General features: G+C 41.8%; 1 protein-coding gene across 1 annotated transcript in view; it reads left to right on the top strand.

Annotated features, from left to right (window-relative positions):
* The window catches only part of LOC126355582 (glutamate receptor ionotropic, NMDA 2B), a 1,429,141-nt gene that overhangs the window by 1,177,852 nt on the left and 224,213 nt on the right, over positions 1-27,076 (top strand). Inside the window, exon 9 of the mRNA XM_050005946.1 lies at positions 9,906-10,089. Within this exon, the coding sequence (XP_049861903.1) occupies positions 9,906-10,089 (184 nt within the window). The remainder of the gene's footprint in view (positions 1-9,905; positions 10,090-27,076) is intronic.

The following is a 27,076-nucleotide window of genomic DNA, read 5'->3' as shown; positions in this document are numbered from 1 at the left end:
ACCGTTAGGCCGACTTCCGCTCACGCCCCAACATCGTGCAGCCCGCCTCCAGTGGTGTCGCGACAGGCGTGAATGGAGGAACGAATGTAGACGTGTCGTCTTCAGCGATGAGAGTCGCTTCTGCCTTGGTGCCAATGATGGTCGTATGCGTGTTTGGTGCCGTGCAGGTGAGCGCCACAATCAGGACTGCATACGACCGAGGCACACAGGGCCAACACCCGGCATCATGGTGTGGGGAGCGATCTCCTACACTGGCCGTACACCTCTGGTGATCGTCGAGGGGACACTGAATAGTGCACGGTACATCCAAACCGTCATCGAACCCATCGTTCTACCATAACTAGACCGGCAAGGGAACTTGCTGTTCCAACAGGACAATGCACATCCGCATGTATCCCGTGCTACCCAACGTGCTCTAGAAGGTGTAAGTCAACTACCCTGGCCAGCAAGATCTCCGGATCTGTCCCCCATTGAGCATGTTTGGGACTAGATGAAGCGTCGTCTCACGCGGTCTGCACGTCCAGCAAGAACGCTGGTCCAACTGGGGCGCCAGGTGGAAATGGCATGGCAAGCCGTTCCACAGGACTACATCCAGCATCTCTACGATCGTCTCCATGGGAGAATAGCAGCCTGCATTGCTGCGAAAGGTGGATATACACTGTACTAGTGCCGACGTTGTGCATGCTCTGTTGCCTGTGTCTATGTGCCTGTGGTTCTGTCAGTGTGATCATGTGATGTATCTGACCCCAGGAATGTGTCAATAAAGTTTCCCCTTCCTGGGATAATGAATTCACGGTGTTCTTATTTCAATTTCCAGCAGTGTATTATGTTAACAACTATTACAAGAAAAATATTAGCTGCTAATGTCTCGTCATGTGCATCAGGAGATAGATAATTAGTGTCTTTGAGGTGCAGAGAGTGTCTTTGAGGTACAGAGATCGATCTTCTATGGGATGTATATATTACACTTGACAAAATCGACATCGTCGATATTCAATAAATGTTCAAAACAAAGCATTAACTTTCATCGTGAACAACGAGTAAAAAATGGCACGCTGCAGTGATCACAACGGTTCGCGCCATCAAGATCGAAGACGAACTCTTTGGGAGCTACGAACCGTGCAGGACTTTCTGCTAGGTGTCCACTCTTTAGGAACGCATGTATAATCACATTGGTGTAACGAGATGATGAGAACTGACGGAATGTGATGGCACGCAATAGAATGTGAAACAGTCTGTCGTGGAGCTTATCGTGAAACTGGCTATCCCTTAAGGCTTAGCTGCAAATAGTGCAAAACATGTTCCACAGGCACAGAAAAAAACAAACATCCAGAGGCTCAGTGTGCTCACTGGTTCCAGGTACAATGAACTGAAATGTCACACACTTTTCAGGAGAGGTAGTTTGCTCAATGGCAATACTCATACCATAGTTGTGATTCTCGTACACCCATTTTCCCACTTTTGCTTTCACGTATATATTCCCTACTGCCGTTGCAAGATCACGCACACAAGAACGAATCTTACAGACAGAGCATATCCAACTTCTCGCAGGACAATAAATAACTTTCCAGCCAATTTACGGTCCAGATTAACAGTCGACATAATCGTATACGAATGCGTTAAGCCATTGGTGTCAGCTGATCTAGATACAAATCTCTTGGTACCTCTAACGTCACGCTTCCTTCCATACGTATTTCTTCTTCAGTTCCCTATTGGTCGGAGATGAAAACAAAAACAGGAGATACAGAAGACGTTCCCGTAGTATTGTTTATAAGGCTATTGACGATTTGGAGATTACTAAAGCTAATGGAGTTGGTGCTCAAGTTATATTGCTGGGTCCCTCTGTTTTTGTGGATGTCTAGTGAATTTTACCTTTAACAAAGCTGGTACTATACTGTGTGGTAATGGTTATAGTGGTGATAAGGTGAAAGATGTTCCCAGGCTTGAAACATTTAATAGTAGGGATGTAATTGCTTGTCGCACCTTTCACATGGGAGAAGTATATAACACAGGTATGGGTAAATCGTATTTTATATGTACAATGCCACTATTACTATGGACCAGGCTTCAGGATAAGTTTGTTTATCTCATCTAGAAATTTTAGGGCTGATTCCGCAGTTGTGTATCACAAAAAAAAAAAATGGTTCAAATGTCTCTGAGCACTATGAGACTCAACTTCTAAGGTCATCACTCCCCTAGAACTTAGAACTAATTAAATCTAACTAACCTAAGGACATCACACACATCCATGCCCGAGGCAGGATTCGAACCTTCGACCGTAGCGGTCGCGCGGTTCCAGACTGTAGCGACTAGAACCGCTCGGCCACCCCGGCCGGCTGTATCATCAAGTTGACTCTTTTTTTTGAAACAGTATTTCGCGATATGCTTGGTGCTTAATATGGCAGACGTGTTAGACCGGAATCTTGACGGTGAATATGCCTTCTCACACGTTCCAATGTAGTCCAACATGAAGCGACTGTCACATCTGAAGGTCCCACAAATCTGGATTTTGCACTATTCGACCAGCTGGGCAAATGAAGACCGACTATGAGTTCCCTTTCAAACTGTATCGCGTGCCGATTACGGTATCTCACACGAATACTCGGTATCTCCGTATCCTTCACGTGATCCCGTAACCTCTGACACTGTGCACGCTCCTTATACTCCTTATTTAGGCCTGACAACAATATCAAATACGAACAACACAAATTCATTCAGGTGGGTGTTCTACCTGCCGAAAGAGAATTGCATCTCTGATCATTTACTCGTACATATACGCAAAGGTGTGTATGTGTGTGGAGATAAATTAAAATCCAACCATGTCTGGTGGGTGCTCCACTTTTTGTCAGGCACTGTTCATGTCCATCACTGGCACGCAAACAACTCTCATCTGCAGTTCTACGAAAAACAACAAGCATTTGCCGACACGCTGATGGAGTGTACTCGTCTGTGTATGAAGGTGCAGTAAAATCGGACCATGCCTTCTGGGTGCTTCATTTTTTTCGTTAGGCAGTGTTAATGTCTGTCATGGGCCGTGAGCGACCCTCAGCTGCAGTTCTACGAAATTTAACAACATATAGCTGCAGATACAACGATATTTACTGCAGTGCGATCGGGCGTGTTACATACATTCTTGTGAGACTGTCCGTCCGCAGCTAAGTTAAGTTATTAAAGCCTAGTATTTGATAAGGGCTTAAGGCAGAATCTTGTTGTGTGACATGTCTGTATGTCTTTCTCGTCTATCAAAGGTTTTGAGATTAGATTACATTAGATTAGTTTTTCGTTCCATAGATCCGTGTTGAGGAGATCCTCGTAGATGTGGAACATGTCACTTTCTTTTTTTTTTTTTGCTGAAATAACAATACTAGTAGTATAAATATATACAACACATCATTTGTTTCTATTAAAAAATTGGTCAACAGAGTAGAAGGAGTTGGCCAATAGTAAGTCTTTCAGGCTCCTTTTAAACTGATCTTTATTTGTAACTAAATTTTTTATGTTTACTGGCAAGTTATTGAAGACGAGTGTTCCTGAGTAGTGGACCCCTTTTTGAACTAAAGTAAGTGCTTTTAAGTCCTTGTGCAGATCATTTTTGTTCCTGGTATTGTATGTATGAACTGAACTGTTTGTGGGAAAAAGAGATATATTATTTAGGACAAATTTCATTAAGGAGTAAATATACTGAGAGGCAGTAGTTAGTATATAATTTATGCATATGCTGTGTGGAAACCTCTTACAGGTTCTGAATTGCATGTAGTGAGTCTTTTCAAAGTTTAATATCAATGAGTTGGCTTTAAACCATTTATTAATATCCATGAAAATATCATTAGCAGATCTTTCTAGAACTACACTCGACATACTATTTATTGCAATACTTATGTCATCTGCAAACAAAACGAATTCTGCTTCTGGCAGTGTAACTGATGCGAGATTATTAATGCACACAAGAAAAAGCAATGGCCCTAAGATGGATCCTTGTGGGATACCACATGTAATTTCTTCCCAATCTGATGATGACTGATGACTTAATTCACTAGTCCCTTCCACTGACACCCTTTGTTTTCTGTTAGCGAGGTATGACTTGAACCATTTTTCAGCACTACCCGTGACACCATAGAATTCTAATTTATTTAAAAGGATGTTGTGGTTTACACAATCGAATGCCTTTGACAAATCACAGAAAATACCTGCTACTTGTAACTTGTTATTTAATGAATTAAGTACATTTTCACTGTAGGTGTAAATAGCGTTTTCGATATCAGAACCCTTCAGAAATCCAAACTGTGTTCTTGATAATATGTTATTTGTGGTCAGATGGTTGAGAAGCTCCCTGTACATTACTTTTTCTAAAAATTTTGAGAATGCTGGCAAAAGTGAAATCGGTATGTAGTTTGATGGCATCTCTTTATCCCCTTTTATAATCCACATAGCTGTAGGATCCCAAAAACTACAAAAAACTGAAGACACTAGCAGCGCTTGGCAGGAACATATGCTGGGATTACAGTCAACGTAAAAATATCGAGTACACAAGTGCGAAAATACTATATTTTCTCCTGTTCTTTCTTTTTCAGTTCCTAATTAAAGCCTGTACACTGAACAACCTTCAAGCCTCTAGTAATATTGAATCAAAATTAACCTTTTTATCACAAGTCGTTGTTTCCAATCTAGTTTGAAGATCATTATAATTCCTACGGTGAAAGCGTATTTTTGTCTATTGTCATTGCCACCGTCTTTCTCTCATATGCAATTTTGCGCTCACAACAAACAGAGGCAATACAGTTCTGTAGAACAGTGTTAACTTGTCACGTTGTAGCTGACAGGATCCTTGTACGGTGGTACGCTGGATTTAAATTTAATAATTATAATCGTCGACTGTTGCTGTTATTACATACGAAGTATCGAGTACTGTCCACTACTGTAGTCTTAAAAAAGCCGATCCTGATGAAAAACAGATCGCTATAAACAAGAGCAGAATAAACGAGGTTCCACGGCATTGATACAAGCCTCTTAAAATAGACGTCCTAAATGATTATAGCTATAAAAATCCATCGGAGTATCCTAAATGTTCGATCCGTGTGCAGCGTAGCATAGCAAACACACCAGTTAGACGTGCAAACCGATACGAAAGCCTGACAGGTTCCGGTTTTGTTAAGCAAAGAAGCTGGCTGGAGTGTTGTGCGTACTCCGCCAGGCGGGTAACAGACTTCAAGGCGCTCAGTTGTTTGAGAACGTCCACCACCACACTAGAAAGAATCACTCCGGTTAATCTGTGAATATTGTGGATGAAATGTGCCGCCAACAAATACACTACTTTTACCTATAAAAATATATTCTTAGAACTGCATTAACTGAGAGAGTAAGGTACAATGTGTCGACAAATTATTCACAGTAACATGATTTTAACCATTTAAGTACAAGTACTTGTTACATATATTTATGTTCATAGCACGCATTTCAGAGTTTTATAATTCTGTCACCAGATAGACCCGCTTAAATAGTAGTCAAACGGGTCACTAACATACATCTACTCTCTTTTACAGCGTGTCTATTGCAGCAATGTACATTTCAACGTCACGGCCTCATCATCAGCACTTGGTTGGTTTGTAAGGCTTCATAAAAACAGCCGAAATGGATAACACTTCTTGCCAACATCAAAAAGTGAAATAAGTTTATACAGAACAATGTTAAGTTATGCGAGAAAACATGTACTCATCCCTAGTCTTATTATGTGGCGATATACACGCGCATGGTTGGAGCAGCGGGCATACTATAGTGTCCTCTCAGTTCTCGCAAGAACAGTTAACTAATTTGGCTGGTTCGTTTCCCCACAGTTGGAGCTAAACGTTGCTACAGCTGGAGTGCAGCCGCTGTGAACGCAGTGTCCACACCAGTTTCTTCTCTACACCATACGGAGTGTTAAGCGCTCCGTTCAGAGAAGAGTCCCCAACACAAAATTTCTCTCTTGCCCTACTCGTGGCAGAACTGCCTCCCTCCACTTGGTTTCCTTTTTCACATCGCGTCTTTTTTCGACCAATAGGTGGGTTCCTCTCATTTTGTAGAAACACCCTCTACCGATCGCAATGTCCCTTCTATCAAACTGCATTGAAACTTCAGTAGTTTTCTCCTTCCTAGTGAGTTTCAGCCAATCGGACGTTTTGTGTCCATTAAAAACGCCTAAAGTACATTCCGTATGTTGCACTCGCTGGACGAAAATGCGTCACTTGCTTTTGTTAGTATCCTGTTGGAATTTCGAAACGCTTCTTCTCTGCTCTTGTACCGATGTCCACGCCACAGGCGGCCGTCCAGCTTGAATCACCTGGCCTGGGGTCGCTGTCCTCTTTCCTGACAACCCTTTAAGTGGTCGCCAGCGTAACTCCCGCAGCGCGGTTTCACTACGCCATTGTGGAGCTGGCTTATCAAAATTAAAAGCGACTCGACCATCTTTGCCTGATCTACCTTCCGCTCAAAGACATGCATTGCATAGGAATGGTGCGTTAATTACCGTTGACTGGCTGCCATCCCTTTTTGTATTACATATTGTTAGCAAATGCTCTCATAACTGTCGATTTACCTGAGGTGTCATCTTCACCTTCTGATTGCGATTTGTAAAGGTCTCATGTAAGGTGCGAATTTGACCATTTATTCTGCCACCTTACAGTTTATCTTAATTGCGATATCAACAAGCCAGAAACTTGCCTGGTAATTTTATTGAGTTCTTTTGTGTATGACGTCACAATGAAGCTACTCGCTACTGTTCAACACACACAGTTTTCGGATGTGACACTGCCGTGATATTCCTGTTTACGCTGCCGGCGGCAAACAAAGAGCGCCTCTGCAAGCGACAGACGCGATCCCAGCCCACCACAGTGCGTGATTCGACGTGACCCTGCTGGAATATAGGCGAAACAGGAATCTCGAGTACACGAATACGGCAGAGATGGTACAGTGTGTTTCAAAATTCGTATTACACACTTCTAGAGGTTGTAGAGTTGGCTTGGTAGATCAAGTTTTACGAAGAAACACATATCCGGAAACGTCACTTAACCACGCTACAGAGCGTCAAAGCCACAGGCGCCGCCACCTCTAAACGTATGGATATAAAGGGTGATTCTGTGACGATGTTTCAGACTTCCTAGGATGATGGAGAAAGATAAATTTATCTATTTGAGGTAATTGTCTCTGCACCGGAAACGAACGAGGCGTAAGTTATAAGTTATAAGTGATAACAGTTTTCATACATCTGACAGAGAAACACGTGTAGTGGTACTGTTGTTGCTCAGATTGTAGTAAACTTTCAGAGGTGATAGTGTGGACCAAAAGAAGAATAAATGCCCAGTATGCCCAGCTATGAGCATTTTTTCAATAGAGGAGATGCGTTTTACAGTAGCTAAGATGAACAAGTGCTCATAGCTCCTCAGCTACGTGTTTTAAAGCCAATGTTTGCGGGACATTTTTTCCTCATTGTGGTCCGTACTATCATCTCTAAAGGTCGCCTATCCTACAGCCTTAGCAACAACGCCATCAATACATGTATTCCACTGGCAGCGGTATCGGTTTTCGCTTATAACTTTCGACTCTTTAGTTTCCAATACAGGGACTCTTACTCCATCATCCTAGAAAGTTTGTAACATCTAATAACTTTTTCGTAATGTGAGGCCACAGTCATAATATATTTCTTCAAAGTCAGTAAATCCAGTAGACGGTTGTTTATTTACAGTGTTACATTTACTCTTACACAATCATGATTTCGGCTTCAAAGTGCCATAATCAAGTTTTTTAAGTGTTATAAATAGTGTATTTTAATACGACAGTATTACATCTTAGGCAATTTATAAAACTTAAATCACTTGATAATGGCACTTTGGAGCCGAAATCATGATTGTGTAAGTGTGAAAGTAACACTGTAAATAAATAAGTCTACTGGCAGTACTGCCTTTAAGGGTTTGTAACATCATCACGGATTCACCCTGTACACACATACATTTGCAAGCGCCGGCGCCTATAGCTTTGCCGCTCTGTAGCGTCGTTGGATGATGTTTCCAGTTACGTGAAACTTTATCTACTATTCCCATCCACAACTTCTAGAAGTGTTTAAACGAATTGCGAAACACCCCGCATAAAGCGTCTCCAAGGTTTATTGGACAGGGTGACTCGTCTTTCCCTGTACCTAACAAGAGTATTTTCATCAGCCGACTTCCACCGGTAGAGGTAGGCGCCTGCTTTCCTAGAGAGGTACCACCAGCACATGACGCGGGCACTCGGTCAGAAGACCACTAGATACATCCGTGAGCTTGGAACTTGCGTGCAGCCTCCGAACGCGACTCCAGAGCTCTACCTGCTCCGAAATCGAATATTCCGGAGCACCGTCACTCAAGAAGAAATAATTAATTACTTTGAACAGGTAGCATAACCAGAAAGAAATGAAAGCAAAATAAAAAGAAACAAATAACAACTTTGGACCTAAAGGCACAAAGGTTTAAAATCCGTGTGTTTGCGCTACATGTCCAGCTCTCAGTTACTGCCCATCCATACAGCGAACAGGTTTCGCAAATAACTTGGTTTATTTGTGTTATGAGCTTGGGCTGGTTTCCATATTATTCCGGGTACTATGATTTTGAATTAGACATGGTTACGATTTACATCAGTGTTTTGTATTTTTGAGGCTCGTGCAGGTAAATTGTGCCATCTCTACAGTACCACAATTACAAGAAGGGATTTTTATAGATGAAGAAAATTAAGACGGGGCATAGAATTGGCGTAAAACTGAGGATACAGTACGGTCAATCAGCGTGGACATCGATCACAAAGCTGACTTACTTCATTACTAGACTTTAAACTAAGAAGGTTACCAAGGATTCCCATTATATGAACAAGTTTCGCCTCGGTATCCGACTGGTCAACGCGACAGACCCTTATCTTGGGGGCCCGGGTCTGACTCCCGGTACTGCCAGGGATTTTGCTTGGTGGGAGGTTTGGACCAGGGTGCACTCAGGCTCATGCCAACTGAAGAGCTTCGCGATTGAGAGGTAGCAACTCCAGTGTTGAAACGTCGACAACAGCCGCGAGTGGGGTGTGCTGCCTCCATCCCCCTCCATACCACTTCCGACGATGAGTGAGGATGACACGGCGGTCGGCCTACTATCGAATGGTCAGGGGGTTTCCCTTTTTTGTCATATGTAAGATTATTTTCAAGACTACAAAGGTGTGCTGAAAACTACTTCCGTCAAAGATCGAATAAAACATGTCTGTGTATTTCTTAAAACTGTAAAGAGACAGGCAGTATCAAAGACCTTCCTCGAAGTGGACGTCACCCTGTATTTGAAGCACATGTTGACCGAGCGCAAGCTGCATTCCAACGCAGCCCCTAGATGTCAAATTCGGGTTTGAACTGGGGACGTGATGAATTACACATTTCATGAGATGTGGGTGGGTCGTGATGGTCGCATCGCAAGATCGCCGTGCTCTCCCGGTGTCACACCTTTAGACTTTTTTGTGGGGTTACATCAAGTACCGCGGTTACAAAACATCAGTGAGTGACATTGCTACACTTTGTTCACGAATCAACGAAACAATCATAACTGTTGATGCAGCAGTGCTGACTCATACATGGCCAGCAACGGAATATCTCATTGATGTTCCATGAACGACGAGTGGGCAGCACATGGAAATGCTGGCACATAACTAAAAACTTTAAGACATGCTATACGTTAACAACAGTTTTCTAATTATGAGTTTTGAGAATAATAGCGGGACTTCACAAGTGGTCTATTGCTTTCAATGGGTATTTTTCGAATGATCACTCCCGCCTTCAATGAGTACTCTGAGACAATGCAAAAATGTTAGTCGTAATCCAAAAGCTATCTTCCATTCTTTTGTGCTGATGTCAGTGTTCCGGCCTTTTGCAGAACGGCAAGTGGAACGGTCTGATAGCTGACCTGGTGAACCGCAAGACGGACATGGTGATGACGTCTCTGATGATAAACTCGGAGCGTGAGAACGCCGTGGACTTCACGGTTCCCTTCATGGAGACGGGCATCGCCATCCTGGTCGCCAAGAGAACTGGCATCATCTCGCCTACCGCTTTTCTGGGTGAGTAGCCTCATGAGCTCTGATCGCAACCAGCCACGCCAGTATATACAACTCTATGAATAAAATGTGTGGGACCATGTTTTTGCTTCCCGTTATTGTAATGTGGTGTACCAGAAATAATGTTAGAATACGTTGAAAAACTCAGCCAACCAGCTGCGAAACAAGGGATTATTAGCCCTTGACCTAGGTTTGATATTTTTTTTAAATTGTCTTCTTCAGAAGGAGTGGGCCTTGTTACATCACACGATGGAACATGAGAATAGCTGAAGATGAGCGGCTCTTGTCATATATAAAACTGACGAAACAAGAGTTATCCCAAGCCATGATTGGGATAATTCATAACAGCTGCCCTCTGTCTCTGGCATGATGTACACTTAACGTATGCAAATATTTTATCACGTGACTCCTGTTATAATTTTATTTTGGCAAGAGCCTCTACCTGTGGGCATTTACCAATGAGAATTCACTCTGAAGTACGTTAAATGTAATCTGGCTGCTATCTAAAGCCATGGTTTGGGATAATTCTTGTTTTTGTCAATTTTACGTATGACAAGTGCAGCTCGGCTTCAGCTATTCTAGTGTACCATCATATGACGTAATACCCTGCTGAAGAAGACATTTTTAGAAATATCTAAACCTAGGTCAAGGGCTAACAATCATTTATTTTGCAATTGATTCGCAAATTTTTTTCAACCTCTTCAGATTCACGCAGTTGCAGATTGGCAGCTATGTTTAAGATTTAGAACTATATGATGCATTCTCGCAATGCCTAAGGCAAGGTTTCTTTCAAAGTATTTCAAGCAGTCTATAAAAACGATGAAGTTCATGGCCCAAGCACGAAGAAACACATTATCTGAAATGCGTTTATATATAGGAAAAAATAGTATAATACTATAAAGAGGATAGAATTCGCTGTAAATAGAAGATAGAGCAGAAACTAGGTTATTGTGAAGGTTCAGAAATAGGGTTAACCTCATATGAATCGACAGAAAAGCAACACCTACAATAATAGTTTGGTTTACAAGCCGGCGTCACAAGCAAAAAATGAAGAGATAGAAAAGTAAATAAGAATATTGAACGAGTAACTCATTATGAAGATGGAGATGATACTCTAATAATAATGAAAGAAAAAAACTGTGATAGGGGAAGGTACTGAAGGCGGAGTGACGGGAGAATATGAGCAGGTATTACGAATGAGAGGAGAAAGACTAATTGGGTTCTGCAGTACATTTCATCTAGCAATAGGGAACACATCGTGAAAAAATCACGAGAGGAGGAAGTATACTTGGAAAAGATCTGGAGATACGTGAAGATTTCAGCTGGATTACGTAAGGGCGAGGCACACAATTTGTACTCAGATATCAGATTCTGAGAGGTACTGGATAGCAGGGCAAGGGAGAGGCATACTGAACCACTGAGGAATGATTAGATGCTTTGAAAGGTCTCTGAGGCTATAGATACTGAGATAATGAGTACCCAACAGGCAGTTAAACTGAAGAGAATGGACATATCTAAAAACGGAAATCTCAGAAACTGGACTGACAAACATAGCTAAAAGGTGAGTAATTGCGAAGAAAACTAGAGTAACTGAACAATTTCGCAAACTGATCTACGAAAGAAGTAAATACATGTTTAGCAAAAGACAGGAACACATCAATATAAGCCACTTATGAGTGTAATAGGAGGAACTGCAGATAAGCCAAGACAACACGGCTGCAGAGAAGAAATCGAAAAACCTTCGATGCAATTAAAAGCAAGCGTGGCCGCAAGAAGAGTGCAATGGGAATTCCACTGTTAACTGCAGTCGATAGCGAGGAACTGTTTCATGTCTTGATAGAACAAGGAATGGGTATCTATATGGAAGACTTCGGGGATCCAGTAGGACTAAAAAAATGTATGTGTTCATAAATTTTAACTCACACATATACTGTGAGGTAATTTATTATACATAATTTCAATAAAAGAATCTTTCAAATGATACTTGGAACATGTAATTAACTAACCAACCAACTAGAGTCAATGAGATTTGGAGCAGTTACGGTCAAATAAGATAGCAACGACAGGTAACATTGATTTTTCAAATCATTGGGAGAAGTGGCAACTAAATTATTATTCAAGTTTGTGTCAGACTTTCTGAAAACTATCATTTACACAGCTCCGAATATAACAAGGGCATACAAGTGCGGAAACTATTGCACATCCTGCTTAACAGCTCATGCAGCCAAGTTGCTAACAGGAGTAATATACAGCAGAATGGAAAGGAAACTTGAAGATCCGTTTTATGACAATCAATTGCCTTTAGGAAAGGTAAAGGAATCAAAGAGGCAGTTCTGTCATTAGGCAGACGATGGAAGCAAGACTTACAAAATTTCGAGGAGTGGTCATAGGATTTGTCGACCTAGAGAAAACGTATGGCAGTGTAAAATGCTCGAAATTGTAACAAAAATAGGAGTACGCTACAGGGAAAGAAGAGTAAAATACTATATGTGCGAGAACCAAGAGGGAACGATAAGTCTGAAAGACCACGAATGAATTGCTCGGGTTATAAATGGTTTCAGATCGGTCTTTTGTCCCTACCATTCAATCTAAACATCGAAGTAGCAGTCATTCAAATAAAAGAAAGGCTCAAGAATGGTATTAAAATTCGGGGTGAAGGGATATCAAGAATTAGATTCGCTCATGACACTGCTGTCCTCAGTGAAAGTGAAGGAAAAGGATTACAAGACCTGTCGAACGAAACGATCAGTTTAAGGAGTACAGATTAATTTCTGGTAGTATACCGAAGAACGATAAAAGGAATGAGCATCAGAACCATGGACTGCGGGAGAATCGGAAATGATGAGAATCGAAGCGTTTCAGAAGTGCTGCAATAGAAGGACAATGAAGATTTGGTAAGCTGATAAGAAATGAAGAGGTTCATCACAGGATCGCCGAAGAATGGAACTAATGGAAAACAATGACAAGAAGAAGGCGGCTGGATGATAGCACATGTGTTTATACATCACGGAGTAACGTCCATGGTACTAGGAGCCGTTGTAGAGAGTACAAAACGTATGGAAAGACAGAGTTTGGAATACACCCAACAAATAACTGAGGATGTAGATTGAAAATGCTACTCTGAGGCGAAGATGTGAACACAAAACAGGATTCCTTGGCGGGCCGCATCAAACCACAGGAGTGACGATAGAAAAAGAAGCTCAAGTTATGGATGAGGTGCCGATTCCACGATGAACAGAAGAGACTGACACTATCAGATTGACGACGTACGCACAACTCTTCTACCATGCGTGCAAGAGACTCCGAACATGTCGGGAAAATAATTCTTCGCCGAGTGGGTATCAGAACGATGTATTGGAGCAACAATAAATTTGTAGAACGACTAGGGTCCACCTAATATGCAGTCGATAATACGCTAAAGGCTCTTTAAGGGGAGGGGGAGCGGAGATGGGAGAGACTATTTGATCAGGATAAGACTGAAAGCTCAAATGTGTGATACGACTGGAAGACCATAATGAATCCACAGTAACAGAAAATATAAATTTATGTGGCAGTTCAATGGGGCTTACGTATCAACTAGACAATCTTTTAGGCGCCAAAGAGGATATGAGAAGCGCTCGAGATATTAAAGGAATTCACAAAAATGAACCGCAATGATGGTTGCTGGCTTCTATCTTCAATGTAAGCCAATAAAATTCCAATAATATGAACAAATAGTATCAGTAGTAGTAACATTTTATCTGTACTTCACACAATACAACAACACATTTCGAACGACAGTGCTAACACCTCAGGTTTTCGACACTTCGTTCATATGATTTAAGTAATAAAGCCCCAGACAGCACATTAGCGGCGTTGATGAATCCTCACTACATCAGAATCGATCACTTCTGTCCTTGTTAGTCTGGCATCATACACCGCAACAGCGCTCTAGGTCGTCTCCTCTTCATTATATGTGGGCGCCATGTGTCCGTTTTTCCTTGTGTACTGCCGTAGCTGTGAGCTGCTGAAGCGAGATGCCAGTACATATGGGCAGCTGAAAACTGAACCACAACGCCATTCCATTGGACACATTGTCAACCCTCTTTTGTCTCCCCTGCTTCACCCTCGACAAATAAATATTAAAAACGCTTATTTTTTTACTCTACTTTTAAGGAATTGAAGGGTCATGAGCGAAAGTAGTCTATAAGTGTCGAATTGTATTGCCGTACTATTACTATATACCCAGATGAAGACCACTTGAAGTTGAGGCCGAAACGTTGATTCAGTCTTTTACAATATTGTTACACGTCAGGATATCCGAGAGCGCTAACGCTCCTGCTTCTGGGACATGGGGAAGCGAGCCAGCCGGCGGATCGAATCCGCCTCACGAATTAACAACGAGAGCTGCTAAGCCGGCCATCCTGGGTGTGGTTTTTAGGAGAATTCTCACATTCAACTAGACAAATACCGGATTGATACTCACGTTATCGTCCTTGAACATGATATCTCCACCAGACGTGGCACACAAATTGCTTTCCGGTAGGCAAAATGGGAGGGGGAAGGGCGTCAGGAAGGTCATACGGCCAACGCTGCCAAATCCGATATAAATGGTGTTTCAAAAGGTACGCTACTATTTTATTATGTTATAGCACTAAAACTGCTTAAAATATTCGCACCACTTTTGCCTTACATGGCACATTATCTGACAAAGTTTTTGTGACATGCAAGGAATTCCAAAATGTGCGCCTTTGCTGGGACGCAGAGCATCCAGTCAGTATTCAAGCATTATCCCAACTTGCCTACATATCTGCATCAACTGACACAATTGGCAACCATCCGGTTCTTTAAATCATTGATGTGGTTGACAGTTATTTTACAGTCTCTGTCCTTGATATACCCCCGTAGAAAGAAATTCATCAGTATGTCAGGCGATCAAGACCAGGGAACTTGACTAAATCTAACAACCCAACGATCTGGTAGCCCTCGTCTAGAATACCTCGCACAGTCTCAGCCCAAAGTGGCGATATACTATGTTGTCGGAAAAGGACTGCCTTGGCAGTCAGTCAGCTGTGGAGACGCAAACAGCTCCAGCACATCAGCAATTAACTGTTTTTTCGGAGACGAAAATCGACCCATATTGCGATCAACCGTGAAACAACACCACATACACTTTCAGGCTGTCACACCCCTCTTCCGCCTGGGGATACGGATTGGTTGTGCCCCAGATGCAAATATTGTGGTTGGTTGGTTGATTTGGGGGGAGGAGAATAAAGTGCGAGGTCACCGGTCCCATCGGATTGGGGGAAGATGAGGCAGGAAGTCAGCCTTGCCCTTTCAAAGAAACCATCCCAGCATTGCCTGAAGTGATCTAGGGAAATCACGGGAAACCTAATTCAGGATGGCCGGACACGGGTTTTAACCGTCGTCCTCCCGAATGTGGGTCCACTGTGCTAACCACTGCGCAACATCGCTCAGTCGAATACTGTGTTCGTTTACCTTAGCAAACACGTGAAATGTTGCTTCGTCAGAAAATAATGGGTTGTTTAGAAAATGTTCACTCTTCTCTAAACCGTAAAGAAATGCATACGTTGTGGCTTGTAGTGTGGTTTCAATGCATGCAAAAGTTGCATCTATGGATGCATCTATAGACATTTCCAAGGACGCTGTGCACGGTCGCCTAAGGATCTGCAGTCCTGAGACACCCATTCCGTCCTGTGTCGGCTTCACTTGTTCCAGATGCTCCAGTATCATGTTTCACATCAACGCTTCCTGTCTGTGTAAAATTCCTGTACCACCGGTGTATCGACGTCCACGACGGATGGTGCTTCCTATTCCGTGTTTGGAAATTCCTTTGAACCTGTGCGTCCGATTTGGTCTAACTAAATCATTCCACACGCTGAGCGTTTTCCCGAAGCTTTGTCATTATGTTTCATTCAGGACGACCCGGAACACACAGAAACAAAACTTTGAGTTTGTCTGCCACATAAGCCAAACATGGCGTGAATATCTTAATTAGTTTGTGTGGTGCAGCACACTGACGTTGCAAGGTACATTTCGAGACAACCTGTGTAACAATGTCGACCCCGTAGAGAAACACAAAAAGGCGAAAAACGGAAAAAATGCGGTTTGCAAAGTAGAATAATTTCATGGGGTATGAAGCCAACCGCGAAAACCGATGATCATAAATCATTGACTAATGTCCGCCTGACAGCACCACAGAAAAAAAAAGAAAAAGCTCTGACCCTCGTGACTTACACCGTACATTACTTAGTCACGAGACATCATGCAAAGCTAAGTGTTATTCTCAAGCAAACTCGACCTTCCAACGTTTCTTTCTTTCTTTAGTTGTTTCTTCATTTCCTCATCCTTCCTCCCTAAGACTGTTGCGCACGTTAGACTCTACACCACAGCGCAAGCGGCAGACGCTCCCTAGCACCTCTCGAGTCTAACAATTTGGGCCTCACAGTGGTCTGAACGGAGCACTCTGCCCTCAGCCGCAATTGAAGCGCAGAATCCAATTTTCGCGAGAAGATTAATGCCTGGCGGACGCGGCACTGAAACTGAATTTGTGGCTTTAACCACAGCGGCCTGAATGCGCAGACCATCCTACCGCACTGGGCAGTTGCAATCAGGGACACGCGTTTCGCGCTCTTGGCTGGAACGTGCGTGACGTGTGAAGGAATCTCCCGGACTACAGCATACGCTTCGGGACTGTTCGAACGCGCAATGTCATTAGGCATGATATCAATGCACTTCCCATCGTGAAGCGTATTTTCAACCGTTTCTCATTGTTTTGTAATAGGTATATCGACCAGACGTTTGATACAGCGGACGTGATGGACAGGATAAATAAGAATGACGCGATGGTCTCATAACTGCCCGTTGACATAAGACATTACCCTAACTGTAAGAATTTAAATCGGCTACAAATTCTTATCTTATTCTCCTAACGACGTATCTAATGAAACCTTCTTTGTAGAAAAGTATTGCTTACTCGCACCACTGCCACTTCCTTCTTCTCCTATACATGAAGTGTTATTCATCTAACTGTTACTCTGCCCATCTCCTTCTTGGCCTTCTCAGACATCTGCGACCTAAATAATCGAAATTTCTGACTTTGTAACGAAGTCTGCCGCAATTCATTCGTCGAAATGTTCCCTCCATTTTCTTCTGTTATCTTAAGTTTTGTTTCTTTCGTAAACATCTTTAATATCTTTATAAAGTCACTATTTCTTAATCTTCCTACATTGGTATAACGCATTACAGACCCAAGAAATCTCATTTAAGCGGCCTGGGTCCTGCATTTTGCAGGGTGGGGGAGTGGCTATGTACGTAAGAAACAGTATTCTATTTGAGTCCATAGACGTATCACGGCACTGCACTGAAAAGATATTTGAATGTTGTGTAGGGGCAATTGAATTTAGTGAAACTAAACTACTAAGTGTTGCTGTTTATAGGCCCCCTAAGTCCGACTTCAGAGCACTTCTGCTCTAGCTAGAGAGTGTTCTTGATTCACTGTGTAGGAAGTACCAGTATTAATTTTGTATATGATGGTGCAAGAAAAAGGATGTTGGTAGATCTCCTAAATTCATATGATGTGATGTAGACTGTTTTTTTTTTTTCAACTAGGGCGCAGGGGAACAGTAGCACAGCCATAGACAATATTTTTATTCATTCTTCATTACTAGATGGGCATTCTGTTAGTAAAAGCGTGGATGGCCTTGCAGCCCATGATTCAGAAATTTTAACACTAAAAGGCTTTTGGACTCAAACCAATGTCATATTTAATTACAAACTATGTAGGAAATTTAATCCAACAGCAATAGAGAGTTGTTTAAACCTTGTCAAGGAAGAAGAGTGCCTTTCAGAGATTGATGTCTGAAATACTCCTCTGTGGTACAGACAACAGGGAGATTGAGTCAATAATTAAATCACTGAAGACTAAGGACTCTCATGATTATGATGGAGTTGCTCGCAGAATATTACAGTACTGTGCTGCACATGTTAGCCCTGTATTTAGCCATATTTGTAATTTTTCCTTTAGGAATGGTCAGTCTCCTGAACGATTAAAGTACTCAGTAGCAAAGCCGCTTTATAAAAAGGGCGAAAAGGGATAATGTAGATAACTTTAGACCTATTTCTATGCCATCAGTGTATGCAAAAGTTATTGAAAAGACTGTGTATGTAAGGATAATTGATCATTTTATGTCACATGATTTGCTGTCAAATGTAAGTTCAGCATTAGAAGTCGTTCAACAACTAAAAATTCTTTTCTCTAAGAGGTACTGGATGGGCTAAACAAAAGGTTTCGAACGCTAGGCATATTTTTTGATTTAACTACGGCATTGGATTGTGTTGATCACAAATATTGCTCCAGAAGTTGGAATGGGATCCTTAATGGTTAACAATTTGTATAAAATAAGGGAACACAAGGAAACACCTTTTAAAGCTATAAAAAACACCTTGTAGTGTTACCTAATGTACCTTATTTTAAAATCACTTAATATAATACATTATGCATTTTTTTTACAAAGAAAGTTTTGCATATTTCCCGTTCCGCCCCACCCACGGGGCATAATGAGATAAGGCTATTTTTTGTTAAATTATTGTATAAACGTTGAATCTGAATTACGAATATCGTATTAAACTATGACAAAATGTTGTATAAAAGGCAATTAAGGCTAAGGAATGTGTAATTTAAACAATTAAAAAGTCATTATTCAAAATAAGAAAATATTTTAATGTCATTCTGAAACTGTACAATGCTTAATAACCACCAAGCCACTAACTACTAGTCCTTTCGACAGTAGTCAGAAGTCAGTGTTCCCTCTTCATCTTCGCTGTCAATGCCAGCACATGAATTGTGTGCCCACTTGAAACACCTTTGGCATGCGACCCAGCCATCATTAGGAACGGAGCAGAAGTCCCTACAGTAGAGACACTCAGCATCCTCTCTCTCTGATTCTCTCTTCTCCATCATTTTCTTCCTTTTATTTTTCTTAAGGTCTTTGATGTCCTCTGTTTTGGTTTTTTTCAGTGTACAGTTTCATATTTTTGCCTTAAGTTGCATTGCACCTGACGTCTCTGTCCTGACATTGTTCATATTTGTGCACCCTCCTCCTTTGTGTATGTCTACTTTCCGTTCGACAGCATTCTGCAGTTCCTTCTTATAAGGAGAATCTGTTAATACGACGGTTTTCCTTTTCGTCTTGTAGTCCGCCAAGCATTTTGACAGATTAGTGGGATTGACAGCCTCGGGCGATATCTGGAAGGCTGAGCTGTTCGGCGAACATAGTTGGCTGGGAGAGTCTGGCATCCACAAACATCCAGGCTGGGGATCAGTGATCGAGCCTTGGTCAGTCTTAGTCGTAGGCCTATTAGTGGCAGGTTCAGCAGACACTGGAGAACCTGCAATCAATGTGTTAGATCGTCCATCTGTAGAGTTTGTAGTCGGACTTTCGCAGTTTACGAACTGAATATCTGTTGGCGCCGATGGGAGGTAGTCTGCGTCTGAAAACACGTAGCACGTAAAAACGACGCCGCAAGTAGCGATGATATTTGGAAAAGAGTGACAACATTTCCTGGATGGCTCCTAGCCATTTTTATCTCTTCACAGTAATAACAACCCAGAGGCTGAAAAACGTTACATCCAGGGGTTGTAATTTATGTGAAGTGTGTAGCGGTAAACAAAGGAGAACTACACCATTGTCTCTAGCCGTATCAAGCAGCTTCAGGTTTTTAGTGTGAGTTTAATGTCCATCAACAATTAGAAGCACAGGTGATTCTTCCGTGGCCTTAGAAAATCCCACAAACTTTCTAAACCATACTAGAAATAATTCGCTAGTGATCCACCCCGAGGATGAACTTCAGACCAGCCCCCTGGAGGCAGTCGAAGCTCAAATTCTTGTTTCTTCTTCTCCCTTGGAAAGATAAGCATGGGCAGCATGTATAACCTAGATGCAGACATGCAGATGACTGTTGTAACGATTTCTCCTCGTTCTGAAAGTGTTACCGCTCCTGCTTCCCTTTTTCCCTTAAGTGCTGTTACTTTCGACTGACTTTTAGGATTAATTGTCAAGCCACTTTCATCACAGTTGAATATTTTGTCAGCAGTCAGCTTGTACTTACCAATAACATTATTGAGAAGAGAGTTAAACTGTGAAACTGCTACTTTGTTGAATCCCATTGCTCGAGTACCAGAAGTATTTTCTGGCTTGCGAATAGACAGTGTAGGATGCCTCGTAATAAATCCTTTAACCCAGTCTTGTCCAGCTAGACAAGTTTGTTTGTCAAATCTGTGTGGTGAGCCATTTCTTTCGGCTAGTTGATAGGCTAGTGATCTGAGATCTTTCATTGTTAGACCAAAAAGTCTGCTTTCCATTGACTTGAGATATGTTACCAGCTCATGTTCTTGTTCTGCAGTGAACATCTTTTTTAATTTCTCATCTGATTTGTCATTATGTAGTCAGGATTATTCGTAGGTTTACGCACATATCTTTCCAATGTTGATTTCGATACGTTGAACTGCTTAGATGCTTTTAAAAATCCATTTGGGAAGATGAAACGGCTGAAACTACCATTTCCAACACTTTTACGTCCCATTGCTCTCTATCAGTCTTTTTCATGTACGTTCGCACCATATGGAACAGCAAGGAGGAAAGAAAAAAGAATATAGTTTGCTTTCTACTTGCATCAAAATATGGCGGGGCAGAACAGGATACTATCCCATTCTGCCCCAAGAGCACTTTTGAGGTTAAAAACTTTTATGGAGTGTAGTAGCTGAGGTATTCAAACGCATTAAATAACTAAAGTATGACTAATGCCATGCACTTTAAGGGAATGTGTCATTTTAGGGTGTACAATTAACAATTAACAGCTTACCTGGCGTTGAAATTCACCAAACGTCAGAACAACGCAAGCGGTAACGTGACGGACAACAATTCACTTAGATATCGCACTTCAAACTAAATCAAAATGACTGCCCTGACTTCCATTCGAAGAAATACTTAAATTCCCATACAACAGGTTATAGCACTGTCCAGTCTAGAAAAGAGCAGTTTCCCATTGTGCCCCGCTATCCCTTCTGCCCTGAGTGTCACTACAGAATACGGGGTGTAGCTCACAATTGGTTTACCTCTTACTTTAGCAACAGGCAACAAATGTCATTATTCACTATGTTAATAACGGCTGTGGTGTGGGGTCTGAGTGGGGTACTGTCAAGTGGGGGAGGGGGGGGGGGGGGTGCCCCTGGGATCAGTGTTGGGGCCACTCCTGTTCCTTATTTATATAAATGATATGCCCTCTAGTATTATGGGTAGCTCTAAAATATTTCTGTTTGCTGATGACACTAACTCGGTAGTGAAGAATGTTGTGTGCACCATTGGCTCTGTTTCAAATAGTGCAGTACATGATAAGTTCGTGGCTTGTAGAAAATAAACTAACGCTAAATCACAGTAAGACTCATTTTTTACAGTTTCTAACACACAATTCAACAAAACCTGAAGATTTGATTTCACATAACGGGCATATGATTAGTGAAACTGAAGAGTTCAAATTTCTCGGTGTTCTCATATACAGTAAGCTGTTGTGGAAAGCCCACGTTCAGGATCTTGTTCAAAGACTTAATACTGCCATTTTCTTCTATTCTAACAGTACCAGAAGTGCCGGCCACGGTGGTCTCGCGGTTCTAGGCGCGCAGTCCGGAACCGTGCGACTGCTACGGTCGCAGGTTCGAATCCTGCCTCGGGCATGGATGTGTGTGATGTCCTTAGGTTAGTTAGGTTTAAGTAGTTCTAAGTTCTAGGGGACTGATGACCACAGCAGTTGAGTCCCATAGTGCTCAGAGGAGAGTACCAGAAGTGAGTGATCCTTCGACACGAAAATTAGTCTACTTTGCTTATTTTCATTCGCTTATGTCGTATGGTATTATACTTTGGGGTAATTCTTCCCATTCTAAAATGATATTTTCGGCTCAGAAACGGGCGGTTCGGGCAATAAATGGTGGAAGTTCACGAACCTCTTGTCGACCCCTGTTCACGAGTCTGAGTATTTTGACATTGACCTCTCAATATATATATATTCCTTACTGCCATTTCTTGTTAACAATATTAGTGTATTCCCAAGAATAAGCAGCTTTCACTGGGTTAATACTCCACAGAAATCAAACCTGCATTTGCATCGGACTTCCTTAAATCTTGTGCAAAAAGGTGTGATGTATACTGCTGCATCCATTTTCAATAATCTACCACTCGAATTCAAAAATCTTAGCAGTAATCCACGCGCTTTCAAATCAAAATTGAAGAGTTCCCTCTTGGGTCACTCCTTCTATACTATCGAGGAGTTCCTTGAAAAATTAAGCTGATTCTTCTGTATGGTTGATTGCGTTCACTTAAACTTATGGACTGACTTTTTTCGGGTTCATAAACATTTATTTTTATCTTTTATTGCTTTTATGTTGTAATTTCATGCACTGACACGTTCCATGACCTTGGAGATTTGCTCCTCAATTTGGTCCTACGGATAGTGACTTGTAAATAAATAAATAACTCACTTCGGTAGAGTGGATTGATGACGGCCATTGCTTCATAAAACTTCATTGTAATATCACATCCCAAATAATTAAAATCTCTCAACGTTATCAAAGGCTTTTTCTAAGTGAGCACATGCCAGTTGTGTCTCTCGCTTAAATTCTGCATGTTTCTCAATGAACAGTTTCTTCACAAATACTGGGTCTGTTGTCGATCTTCCACTATGAAAACATTCATTTTTTCTTCACTAAAATAAATACTCTGATATTACTTATAATCCTCTGTTCATGTTCCTCCTGTGAGCTATGTATGCTATGTCTGGTGAACTAATCACTGTATAATTCTGGTACTTGTTTTCATCTTTTTTTTTTTAAACTGCGATATAACTTTTGTGTGCAGCCATGCTCTTGGTATGACTCATTTTCCAATATACATAAAGTAGATTCCAAGGAAAGGAGAAAAATTATTGTCTTACTCTCATACAATATTTGTTGGTAGTCAGAAATTCCTGGGCAATTTAGACACAATAAACAAACTGAAAATCGCCGGTTGTCTTTGCCTATCTAAATATTGGCTGTTAGTTCTTTGGTGGATCGAACTGTAATAGGGATTTTTCGTAGCGCGAGTTTCCTATTCAACAAATATAATTCCTAACATTCTCTGTCTTCCTCTGAATGCCACGTCGTCTGAAGTCCCAATCTAGTCCTGATTTATACCACGAAGTAAATGCGCAACCGCAACCTAACTAGCGTTCTTGATGGCGGCTGACAAGGGATTCAACTTCATTGACTGTTTCCTAGAAACATTTTTGTTACAAGGTGCATAAGGTTAGTGATCATAGTACGTAGGATAGCGTGCTAGTATGCACATTGAGTAAAAATTTAACGAACCAGTTAATGAACAGAAAACATTTAGTCACAAAAGGACGCATACCTCTCCAATTAAACATGGAACATGTTTGACAATTCTGGCACTTTGGTTCCGCATAGACAAACTGATTTGAGTCTTCTCGTGAATAACGTTGACTCTTAACATGAATAACTTCCAGAATTCTAGCACTCCGTAATTGTTCAACTACATTATGAAAACGTAGCCATTATAAAACTGAGTCCAGAGAGACGTGAAACCGCTACTTGCGAATAAAGCACCTTCATACAGCTATGCGGCCTTTGGAAACACCTCAACATTCTTGACTTTCTTAATTGCTACAATTTTTATGATAACGTAAGTGGTTACTGGGTGCTGAGTGTTTTTTATAGTTATTTACAATGTCTCTGAGCTGTGGTTACCTTCCCAAAAAGTTGTTTGAATCCAACTGTATTCATCATAATTATTCAGCAGCCATTAGGGTGGGTCAAGAGCGCAACATGGACGCACATATGTTCGTCTGCAAATTCTCAGAAATTGTCTCAAACATTCATACAATTACAGAAAATATTATTCATCATTTTCGGACGAGAGTGAGACCTCAAAATTGGCTTGTGCCAATAGGAAGTATACTAACAATTTTGTACATAGGGCAGCTACAGCTAAATCGTACATTGTTAACATTCAAGAACCTTCAAAGCGAATTTTACTAACAAAGGCTTATGAATTGATAGGATTTTTCGATGAATGAAGACTCTTGAAGCCGCTTTAGCTGTTTGTAGTCGATTACTGGGGACACTGCCGTTACAGGTGCGTCCTCAGATGAGGTACTGTTCATTAAAACGCAATTCTTTTAGAAAAAGGGAATTTTTTTAAAAAACTCTTAAAAATATTTATCAAATGTGCTTTAACAAAAAAAACTCTGAATTTAAAAAAAAGAATTATTCACGTGATTAGCCCTCAAACGGTCGGGAAGCTATGATGTCCCATAGTTCAGTTGTAAATTGAAAATGTTAATCCATTATATGATCCTGGTTTTGTTGCTCAAGGCGAAGTCCACGCAACCCATAACTACTGTTCTGCTCATGTTTCACGTACGGGTTCCACGTCTGCTACAGCAAACGACTGTTATGGCAATGCTTTTACTTATCTTATGATTTTATGAAGGCACCTTTACAAAAATCTTTGGTAAGTAACGTTTCTTAGACCTCTAACATTTGCTGTAGATTTACCACAACAGTCGTCCAGATATATTGCCACAGGTTCCTTCATTTTTATAATTTTCCATCACAGGGAATCTCATGATTTATGGTATCAAATATCGGGATAAATGTTTGCCAGTATCAGCTTCTAGTACAACACTGCCAGGTACCAGATCGTAGCGTTGGCGCAACACACAGTCGCCATTTCCGCATTTGCTAAACAGTAAGTGATCGTTAAATGTATTAATACTTTTGGTAGTTGGTGTTATTTAGTTTCTAAGATCCCCACAGATGTTACTTACTGCGAATGTTGTTTAAGATATTTACTCGGTTTAACCACAAATATTAATGGCTGTAATTATTTTTTATACTAGATTTGATCACCCCATGAGTCCATTTCGACATTCACCTTTTATTTTATTTTTTTTGAGTCATTAGTCTTCAACTGGTTTGATGCGGTCTGCTACGAATTCCTCTATCGTGCCAACCTCTTCATCTCAGAACCTCTCCATCTCAGCACTTGAAACCTACGACCTCAATTATTTGCTGAATATATTCCAATTTCTGTCTACAGTTTTTAGCATCTACAGCTCCCTCCAGTACCATGGACGTCATTCCCAGGTGTCTTAACAGATGTCCTATCATCCTGTCGCTTCTTCTAGTCAGTGTTTTCCACATATTCCTTTCCTCTGCGTGAAGATTCTTAAAAATTAACAGTCCAACATGAAGCATCTAATCAGGAGCGTGGTGCATCAGGTAGAATTTATTCGAACAATAGAAAAGTTAATAGCCGAGAGAAACCCATAACGCTCCTCACAAATGACTTACAGAAAGTTTCTGACTCGCCTCAGCTACTTCCGTCCAAAATCGCCGTCTAAGTGCGCACACAAGCAGCGCCGGATACTCATCGCCAACCCAATGACCCTGCGGTGACTCCACTCGTCAACACGCCGGTAACATCTACACGAATCTGCCATGTCTCAGTCTACGAAGACCGACAAATTGGAAGAGGTGAGCTGACCAATAAAAATGACGCATTCTTTCGTGGTAGGAGAAACTTACGCCACTCAGGGTACAGGACAGAAGACACCTGATTATGCATTCTGAAAATCTTCCATCGGTTCAACATCTGAAATATGAACTAACATGTCTGTAGCTCGTGGCTCTCAAGAAGCAAACGCAAACGAGGTCGTTACAAAATCCCATCAGTGCAACGTTCCAACGCCCCGTTTGAGTGCCACTTTAAGCCAACGTTGATATTCCAGCTGTTGTTTCCAGGTCTCTGTCGCAAAGCTAAACCATGAAGCTCCACCTGAACTTAACCAGCTGCATGCGTTCGTTATTACACCAACATTCATTCAATGTAGCGATCGCTCATGTTTGGAATAGATGGTTACAGTTACAGTTATATAGTGCGTTTAATATCAAAAGTAGTAAAAATGTGAATAAAACATATTCAGTTTCGTTCTGAGCGTGATCCTCAAAATTTAAAAAAAAACACAAAATTTCGAAACACTTCCCCCAACTACTTCCCGCCACGTCTAGTGGGTACACATCCATGAGCTATCGGCCGAGTGCTTCTCAGTCATGGTCAAGAGGTTTTTTATACATCTTACATCCCCAGCTGTCAAATCCGATCTTTTCAGCCAGATATCCCAGCACCCTGGAATTCAAAAGGATCCCAGTTGCAAATGATTATAAGAGGGTTTTCATTCCTGTCATTTGTCCGATGATTGAGGGGAACTTTCCAATAACATAGAAAAAAGAAAATTTTGTTCAGGTTTTCATATATATATTCACTCCTGGAAATGGAAAAAAGAACACATTGACACCGGTGTGTCAGACCCACCATACTTGCTCCGCACACTGCGAGAGGGCTGTACAAGCAATGATCACACGCACGGCACAGCGGACACACCAGGAACCGCGGTGTTGGCCGTCGAATGGCGCTAGCTGCGCAGCATTTGTGCACCGACGCCGTCAGTGTCAGCCAGTTTGCCGTGGCATACGGAGCTCCATCGCAGTCTTTAACACTGGTAGCATGCCGCGACAGCGTGGACGTGAACCGTATGTGCAGTTGACGGACTTTGAGCGAGGGCGTATAGTGGGCATGCGGGAGGCCGGGTGGACGTACCGCCGAATTGCTCAACACGTGGGGCGTGAGGTCTCCAAAGTACATCGAAGTTGTCGCCAGTGGTCGGCGCAAGGTGCACGTGCCCGTCGACCTGGGACCGGACCGCAGCGATGCACGGATGCACGCCAAGACCGTAGGATCCTACGCAGTGCCGTAGGGGAACGCACCGCCACTTCCCAGCAAATTAAGGACACTGTTTGTTGCTCCTGGGGTATCGGCGAGGACCATTCGCAACCGTCTCCATGAAGCTGGGCTACGGTCCCGCACACCATTAGGCC

The sequence above is a fragment of the Schistocerca gregaria genome, chromosome 3, assembly GCF_023897955.1.
Source record: "Schistocerca gregaria isolate iqSchGreg1 chromosome 3, iqSchGreg1.2, whole genome shotgun sequence".
NCBI classification, from domain to species: Eukaryota; Metazoa; Arthropoda; class Insecta; order Orthoptera; family Acrididae; genus Schistocerca; species Schistocerca gregaria.
Note: the sequence above shows the minus strand (reverse complement) of the source record. Positions and strands in the feature narration are given on the sequence as shown.